At 33.0% G+C, this 9,630-nt stretch overlaps 1 protein-coding gene across 1 annotated transcript; it reads right to left on the bottom strand.

Moving 5' to 3' along the window:
• Nucleotides 1–497: 497 nt before the first annotated feature.
• Nucleotides 498–8,615, bottom strand: tnfsf14 (TNF superfamily member 14). Its single transcript, XM_022668070.2, has 4 exons — nucleotides 8,322–8,615; nucleotides 4,109–4,196; nucleotides 2,638–2,727; nucleotides 498–1,024 (listed from the first exon to the last, which is right to left on the bottom strand). The coding sequence occupies exons 1-4, from the start codon at nucleotides 8,538–8,540 to the stop codon at nucleotides 639–641; spliced, it is 783 nt and encodes a 260-aa protein (XP_022523791.1). The 5' UTR covers nucleotides 8,541–8,615; the 3' UTR covers nucleotides 498–638.
• Between the last annotated feature and the right edge of the window lie 1,015 nt (nucleotides 8,616–9,630).

The raw sequence follows: 9,630 nt of genomic DNA, 5'->3' as shown, positions 1-9,630 counted from the left end.
TTACTTGGAGCTTTTTCTCCCAATGTTTGGTTTGGTTTCACACAGGCATAAAAACCTAAACGCACCAAAATGCGCACCAATAAACCACTCAAGCACATTGTTGAAGCGAGCAGTGAACACTGCACATACTGCACTCTGTGTGTAAACAGCATGGAGCAGCAGAGACAGCATTTGTTCATAGCAGTATTTTATCTGGCTTATATATATATATATATATATATATATATATATCAGATTAAACTGTATATTTGATTGCTGGGTTGGATCAAGACCAGATCTTGTTCTCACCACATGCAAACCGTTCCAGAAAAAAAATTGTGGCATTGAGCAGGGGCGGGGTTGTGATTATGGCGGAAGTTCTGGTCAAACTTGGTGGTGTAATTTTTTAACTTGCATTAAAATAATAACACGTTACTGATTCCAAATTAATTGTGTGCTTTATATATATATATATATATATATATATATATATATATATATATATATATATATATATATATATATATATATATATATTACCATATTGTTTATTGCACCATTATTAACATGTCCAATAAAAGAATAAGTGCAAAACATTCTGTGTTACTCATCTTAAAGAGTCCGGGTTGCCAAAACAGGCCTAAATAAGTAAAGCAAGGCTACACCATAAACATCCCAAAGAAGTTTTCACCTGCAGACTGCAGGAGAACCCTGCCGTCTTTTGCCTGAACGAAAACACCTTCCTTTCTAAACAGGTGGAACACGCCGCCCAGGTAGCTGTTTCTTACAGAGGATGTTAAATTTGGTTTCTGCCCTCCAACGTAATGGTAACGCAGGAGCTCAATGGGATCTGGGTAGAGATGTGTGGCCTTCATCACCCTGTGGTTAAAAGTTCCTCCATCTGCTTTGAAGGTGAGTTTCGAGTAGATGTAGTAGTAGCCCTCTTTCGGAACCACCAGCTTTCCATTAGTTAGCGTCAGCTCATGAATGTGGTCCTCCTCATCACTCCAGGTAATGAGTCCATCCTTATCAGGCCAACTGGCACCTTCAAAAACAACAGTAAAACAATAAGAAAAGAAAAAAGTAGAGTTTAGTTTATAGTTTATAGTTTAGTCGTCAGGGTGGGAGCAGCAAGGAGACGTGGAGATTTATTGAAATAAACAAGTAAACAACATAAAAAAAACAAAGAACAAAAAAAAAAAAACCCTAAGAAACACAGGAACATAGAAACAAAAAAAAAACATGGGAACACGGAACCTGACTGAGCCCCTAAGAAATTAATCCCAACTGGATAGGGTTTATGACATTAGAACTGTAATCTGATAGGTGGTGTTAATTATTAAAAAACTATGACAAAAACAATCTTCCTTGACAACCTATTTTTTTAGGACGAAAACGAGACAAGAACTCAATGAAATTAAAACTTAAAAACCAAAAACTATGATGAAATTAATTTTATTCATTTTTTTAAACTGTTCAGATTTCTGGAGGAAGGTAACACATGTAACATGGCTCTGTTAGCTAGTTAGCTAGGTTTGCTAGTTTAATATGTTTCCAGTTTAGTGTTAGCATTAGGGCTAGCTAGGAAAGCTAGTTAGCTAGTTTGATATGCTTCCAGTTTAGTGTTAACATTAGGCTTAGCTAGGTAAGCTAGTTAGATATTTATCTGGTTTAGTATTAGAATTAGGGTTAGGTAGGTTAGCTAGTTTGATATGTATCTGGTTTAGCGTTAGCATTAGGGTTAGCTAGGTTAGCTAGTTTGATATGTATCTGGTTTAGCGTTAGCATTAGGGTTAGCTAGGTTAGCTAGTTTGATATGTATCTGGTTTAGCGTTAACATTAGGGTTAGCTAGTTAGCTAGTTACATACTTATCTGATTTAGTGTTAGCATTAGGGTTAGGTAGGTTAGCTAGTTAGCTAGGTTATCTAGTTTTATATGTCTCTGGTTTAGTGTTAGCATAAGGGTTATGTAGGTTAGCTAGTTAGCTAGTTTAAGATGTCTTTAATTTAGTGTTAGCATTAAGGTTAGCTAGATTATCTAGTTAGCTAGTTTGATATGTCTTCAATTTAGTGTTAACATTAGGGTTAGCTAGGTTGGCTAGTTAAGCTAGTTTGAGATGTCTTTAATTTAAGTGTTAGCGATATGTAATGTCTAAAAGAAATCTGTTCAATCCATCATCATTAGTTAAGGCGTTTCGGTTTTATTAACCATAAATATCCCTCTTCCTCAAGCTGCGAAACACAATTCATGCAGCTATTTCATTTTCATTTATTTATTATTTTATTTATTTATTTTTTATTCATTTATTATATTAATAAACATTAGCAATTAACAATCTCAAAATAACAACAAAAATCTGAGAGAGTAAAACAAAAAAAATACATAATACATACTTTTTATTTGATTATATTAATTAGTCTAAAACTAGACCACAGTGTTTTTTTATTGTTTTTTTTTACTAAAACTAGACTTAAACTAATATTAACCAAAAGATTAAAATGTGACTAAAACTATTATATATTTTAGTAAAAAAGACTAAAAATAAAACTGAAATCAAAACCATCTGTCAAAATTAGTACTGCTGGCAGTAAACACAGAGACTACAGAGCACTAAAGGAAGTCGTGTTATGGAGAAACTAAAAGTCGGTCCCACTTACGTTGCAGGTGTGCTACAGACTTGGAAGGTCTCCGAAATGTAGGTCGTCTTGTCGGGCGCACTGTGGGTTGTTGTGGCATGACTGGTTCATCTTAAAAAAAAAAATTCTGTTATTTCTGTTATTATTCATATATATATATATATATATATATATATATATATATATATATATATATATATATATATATATATATATTTTTTTTTTTTTTTTTTTAACATTTTGATTCATTTTTATTCATTTTAATACTAAAGTCGTCCAGACTATGAAGGAACACATAAGGAAGCATGTAGTAAAAAAAAAAAAATTACTCGTTGTAATTTAAATTACTTGTGGTAAAATGGTCTTGGCCAATGCACTTGAGGATACTTACAAAGTTTATAAAATGTTTCAGATTGACTGACCTTCATTCCTTTAAGTTTTTTTTTTGTTGTTTATTTAGTTGAAAAGTTCTTGCTTCTCCTAATATGGATTAATACATTACTCAAATGATGCTCTCAAACACAAGAGGACAAGAAATTCAATGCAATGCAAAATGCGATGATGTGCAGTTTTTAAATGATGATTTCATTTATTAAAGAAAAAACATAATTTGTTAATCATCTATCAGCCTGGAAAAGGTTGCAAAATCATTTCTAAAGCTTTGAGACTCCAGCCGACCACAGTGACAACTATTGTTCACAAATGGAGAAAACATGGAACACTGGTGAACCTTCCCAGGAGTGACCGGCCGACCAAAATTACTCCAAAAGTGTGTGGGCAACTCATCCAGGAAGTCACAAAATAACCCAGAACTACATTTAAAGAACTGCAGGTCTCACTTGCCTCAGTTAAGGTCAGTGTTAATTATTCAATAATAAGAAAGAAACTGGTGAAAATAGTCTCCACTGGCCAAGAAACACCTTGATAATCCCCAGGATTTGGGTAAATATTCTTTGGACTGACTTTGGAAGGCATGTGTCCTGTTACTTCTGGCATAAAACTAACACATAATTTTATAAAGAGAACATCATACTGAATGTAAAACATGGTGGTGGTAGTGTGATGGTCTGGGGCTGCTTTGTTTGTGACCTTAAGATCAGGCTTGAAAGACTGAAAGACATTGCTGTTTATTTGCAACGTTTGCTTTGTTGATTTAGAGGGCAAATATATCTTTTTTACATAGGGCCAGGTTAATTTGGATGAATTTTTTTCTTTAATAAATAAAATGATCACATCTGATTTTTTTATGCTTACTTTTTATGTTATCCTGGTTCGATATTAAAATGTGTTTTGTTAATCTGAAAAAAAATATATGATAAAAAAGAAAAAAAAAAACAAAGAAAGAAATCTGTAGGGGGCAAATGTAGTATTTTATGTAAATGTATGTACTGAAAGTTTAAACATAGATTGTCCCATACCTTTTTTTGTACACCAAAAAAAACTATGTAAAAGAACTCAACGAATAAAATAAGTGAATCAAAACCGTTCTTACCTATTCTCTTATCACCTTTTTGAGCGTCAGTCTGTGGAGTATCAGGAGTATCAGGTTGCTTAGACTTCAAATGATGAAACTCTTTGTCCTTAAACACAAATATGAATATTAAAACATGTTACACAAAAGAAATATATTAAAACACTGCTTCAGCTCTGCCTAACATCAACGGTTTTCATGCATACTCCACTGTAAAACCCAATAAGTTGACTAAACTCAAAACTTTTGTTGGAACAGATTACCTAATACATCTTAAATTCATGTAATATAATTTGTAGGTACAGTGAACTTAACAAATACATATACATGTGTATTTAAAAGTAAGATTTTTCTTAACTTCTGGATATTTTATTTATTTTAAGTACTGTATACTACATTGGTTTTAGTAAGAATTACATAATTCATATTTTATACATTTCTGCCAACTTAACCAGAACACAAAATATATGATAGTATATATATATATTTTTATTATTTATATCAATTGCTTTGCATAATAATTCTGCTTTGAATGAATCTACAAATGTAGATTTGTATTTAGTCTTCTTTTTTTTAATTCGACTATTTTAATTTAATACTTATAGAAAAGTAAATGAAAAAAGAAAACAGTAGTGAATTAAAAGTACACAGAGCTACTGCAGCTCAGAAAATGATTCTTGTTCTTTCAGCCTACAACACAGAAGCCAAGCAGTTAATCATAATATATCGTCGCTGTCCAATGAAAAACACTTATCTCCAAAACAGCAACTTTACAGGAGAGAAAAAACCTTGTAAACTTTCAATGGAAGTCAATGTAAAAAGAGTTTATTTCAGGTCATTTTGAAGTTGAGTTTCTATTGGTCCGTTCATCAAGAAATTTTGGCACAGTGTAAGGGACAGTTTATCTGTTCAAAATATGTAGTTATTAAAAATCGACAAAAAAGGAGATAAGTGTTTTTCATTGGACAGGTAGTGTGGGGGGAATGACTACACACTGACAGTTAGTATATGTCAGAAACTAAGGAACAAACAGTATGCAAATAGATTGTGAGAGAAGCCAATGGAAAAGTAGCTGTTAATGGCAACAGAGCAAACTTAGTTATTATTATAAGTTGGTTGAACTCAAAGATCTCTGTTTGAATGAATATGTGCCCACAAATGTTCAACTAACTCAAAATAGTTGAGTGCTGTTTAAAAAATGTTTTTTTTTTTTTTTTTTGTAAAACAGACTTAATTTATTTGAGTTCAAACTACTTCTGGGTGCAGGATCATGCAGGTCACTGGTTTGATACACAGGTAGTCAATATGGTGCATGTGGCCCAAGCAGAGAAACCAGGTCATCTGGCCTGGCTAACCCACCGCACGCAGAACACATGTTTCATGTGTGAGAGAGGAAACTGCAGCTCACCGGGGGGCTTCAAAGAAGAGGAGGAGCCTGACCAGACTAAACCTTTTTAGCCTGGTATTTCCGACACACATCATGGAGCTTTAATGATTATCTCTGCTATAATTTAAATTTCCATTTGTTTCCATTCGGTAAAACAGGGAACTTTTGCATTAGAACTAATTATATAATCTTTATATCTCTTTCTTTATTATTTATCTTAATTCTCTGCATATCTTCTACTGACATTATTATAGTACACACTCTCAGCATACTATACAGTACTATACAGTACTATACAAGTACTATACAAGTTTGAACACACGGTACCACTTTAAAAGAAGATTACCTTTATAAAGGGTTTATAAATGGTTTGCAATTAGTTTATTAATGGTTACTAATTAGGTTGTAAATGCCTTAAAAATCATTAATAATCAGTTATAACACATACGTAGAAAGGGCAACAATGACCTGTTGTTTGCCAAATTGATTTTTAAGGCATTTACAACCTAATTAGTAACCATTAATAAACTAATTATAAACCATTTATAAACCTTTTATAAAGGTAGTCTTATTTTAAAGTGGTACCGAACACTGTTAACAAAAGTTCTTTCACTGTTTTTATTTATTTATACACATAAGGAATCATCTAGTACCTTAAAAGTGTTAAACAAGCCAAAATACTGATGAAATGATCCTGTGCAACAGAGGTGACTCTTGCTCTTGCTTTCTTGGGCCGTTTCCTGATGAGAGCCGGTTTCATCATTTCATCATTATAACGTTTCTTAATAGTCTTTGACTCTTGACTGCACTTGAGGACACTTTCAAAGTTCTTGACTGTTTTTAGATTGACTCACCTTGACTGATCTACAACGTAAAACCCCTGAATTTAAGGTGTGCCCAAACTTTTGAGTGGTACTGTCGGTATTTGTCATATAAAATTCCAAAAACCTATCTAGCACTACTTTTTGAAAGGAAACAAAATATGTGCTAACTTTTAAAATAAAAGAAAAGAAGAATTATTTACGATAATCTCAGTAACTTTAGTTATTTATTTTTTTCATTCAGTAAAACAGTGTAGAGTCAGTGTACACAGACGTTTGGCATTAAAATTAAGCAAATAATTCCAGAATTAATTATATATGTCCTATTTTACAGCACTTTGGGGGGTTCTTTTGAAATATTAAAGATCTTGGCAGCCTTTTCCAGAATTACTGTGGAAGGGTTTGGGTACCACTTTAAATAAGGCTCCTATATACAGGATTTTTTATTTATATATATTTTTTAAGGATTTTATTAATGGTCATTAATAAGCTTGTTAAGGCTTAAAAAACATTAATAAGCAGTTATAACACATAAATAAAAAGAGCAACAGTGGCCCAACATTTATTTATACTGTTAAATCTCACTTAACTACCCACATAAATTATTTATCCACTATTCATAATTTAGTATATACTAAATCATTAAATGACTAAACTTACTTTATATATTATTATGCAATAATCAAAATTTGGCAAATCTGGCAGGTCACTGTTCCCCTTTCGATATATGTGATGCGCCCACCGCAGGGATATTTTACTGGATACTGCTTTTGCATGGTATCTTCATAATGAATGCACCAATCCTTCATAAGAATAAGCAATGAAGAAAAATGTAAAATATAAAAAGTATATTTATCGTTTATCATTGTTGAATGCACTCGTGCAGAATAAGCTTTCCCAGCCTTAAAACTTTTATACCACTATACTTGCACTATAATTTTTATAAAGGTTCTGTCGTTCCCTCTTTAACCCTAACTGATACACTTTCACTTTTATATTGACACACTATTGTCTTGTGTGTCTCTTGTCTCAAGTATGTTTATACCTGTGACATTGTTGTATTGTACATTTAATATCTCTCATTCTTTATTTCTCTACTATTTATAATTTTATAATTTTGCTGTACTTTAGTCAAAACCACTATCACTTATTTATTTTAGGCCTACTATAATCAATTTCGATTGTAGTTTTAGTTTATTTTCTTTTTTTTTCCATGTTTGCACTGTTTTTAAAGTTGTATGGTCATGACAATTTGCCTTGAAGGCATGATAAAATCATGGAAATTTATTGGATAAAATGTATATGAACTATGGATGGAGAGTAAATTCAATTTAAATACTCTGTATTTTCTGTATATATGCTGTACTGACAATAAAACTACTATACTTGACTTCACTTGACTAGAAGAACACACAGTTATGAGATTGTAAGTTCTGGTGTTGATCTTTTATGTCTGTGTGAACTCTCCTGATTTACTTTCTTGAAAAACCCATTTGGAAACAGTTTAACCGACTTATTTTTCCGATTTATTTGTCTGTATTTCTTCTTATGTTGGTGTTTTTCAAACAAACGCATCCATAAAATCAGTAAAAATCTTAAGATTCAATATTCACAGACCCAGCACGGCTCATCCCCGGTTACCCTTTTAATATGAGTGTTTGCTTTTATGTTCTAAAGCCAAATCCACTTTGAAGCCCCTTTGTCTGCATGTGAAAAAGAGATGCGAAACTGCTTCACAATTCAAAACCACACCATAGACGATAAAGGGGCCACCTTGGGTCTTGGGTACGGCTTGAAACAGGAGATCGAAAGCATGAATTAGACAAAAAAAGCAAGAGTTACAAAACAGAAGAAGCCAAGCAAAGACGAGGTGTTACCTGGTGCATGAGGGAAAAGCGACATTTAGAAGAAATGGAGTCAGACAGAAAGAAAAAGAAGCAAAGACAGAAGGCAGAAGAGTCTTTCAGAAGGAGATGACCAGCCTATAGTTATATATATGCATATATATATATGTTTGTAGACTTACTTTTACGTCTTGCTTGTGGCTTTGGAGATAGTAAAGGAAACAAGCCTCCACCAATATGCCAATAAGAGCCATGCTGACCAGTAAGAAGAGTATGGTTTCGGTCACTTTGCGTCTCTGTCTTTGGGCCATCCTCTGGCCTGGCTTGGGGGGCAACGGTGGGACTCCAATGCAGCTATCCACAGAAAACACAGTGGGGTATGGAAGTCCTCGATCAGCCATGTCCTCAAATTCTCACGGTACGAAACCGGTAGCACTCCCAGTCACCAAAGTAGGCGGACAACTCGAGACTTTAAGATGCTCTAACCAAGTGTCAGGATGAGTCTGAACCAAAGAAAAATTTCAAATTAAAAAAGACAGTAACGAGTTAAAGACAGAAAAGAGACAGAACCCATGCAGTTTCTATCTCTAGAAGTGAGGAAATGTAAAAAAAAAGAAAAGAAAGGGAAAAAAAAGAGTGTGAATGAGATGAAAGACAACGTGAGCATGCAGCATGCACACCTCCTCATAAAACTGTCACTATAGGTGGTTTCTAATTGGACGGTATGCAGCAACAGATAAATACAGATACACCAAAACCATCACTGATAATCTTACTACAGCCGGAAAAAACAGCCAATGAGCACAAGCCCTGAATCTAAACATGAATCTAAACCTCAACCTGCTAATGAGTAACACTAATGGTTGTTGGTTGACTGTTGATCTTTATCACTTTATTACCTTTTTTTTTTATCAATTTACCAAACTTTTTTTTTCTTCATCTGCATTACACTTTTAACCTTTACACAGATTTACTACATACATTACCCAATATATATATATATTCACAGTGGCTTGCAAAAAGTATTCATGCACCTTGAACTTTTAATATTTAAAAATTTTGTCACCCTAAAATCAAAAACTTAACTGTATTTTATAGAGATTTTAAGTGACAGAAAAACACACAAGTAGCACATAACTGTGAAGTAGAATGAAAATGATACATTGTTTTTAATTGTTTTTTTTTTTTATTTTATAAAATAAAAAATTTAGGAGTTTGATGTTCAAAAAGTATTCAGTGTATTCTGAACCCCTAAATAAAATCCAGTGCAGTCTTCACAAGCCTTCAGAAGTGACTGAATTAGTTAATAGAGTTAATAGAGCCCAGCAGCTGTGTGTAATTTAGTCTTAGTATAAATAGACCTGTTCTGTGAAGACTTCAGTGGTTTGTTAGAGAGCACTAGTGAACAAACAGCATCACAAAGACCAAGGAACTCACCAGACAGGTCAGAGATAAAGTTGTGGAGAAGTTATAAGGTTATAAGCTTTAGGG

The sequence above is a fragment of the Astyanax mexicanus genome, chromosome 3 (genome assembly GCF_023375975.1).
Source record: "Astyanax mexicanus isolate ESR-SI-001 chromosome 3, AstMex3_surface, whole genome shotgun sequence".
Lineage (NCBI taxonomy): Eukaryota > Metazoa > Chordata > Actinopteri > Characiformes > Acestrorhamphidae > Astyanax > Astyanax mexicanus.
Note: the sequence above shows the minus strand (reverse complement) of the source record. Positions and strands in the feature narration are given on the sequence as shown.

Bases quoted from the DNA above. Each gene is read 5' to 3' on its own strand.
- tnfsf14 (XM_022668070.2), bottom strand. From the start codon at position 8,540: ATGGCTGATCGAGGACTTCCATACCCCACTGTGTTTTCTGTGGATAGC. The intron at 2,728-4,108 runs GTAAGAACGGTT...TTTTTTTTTAAG, and splicing joins AAAAGGTGATAAGAGAATAG to ATGAACCAGTCATGCCACAA. The intron at 1,025-2,637 runs GTAAGTGGGACC...TTGTTTTTGAAG, and splicing joins GTCTGTAGCACACCTGCAAC to GTGCCAGTTGGCCTGATAAG.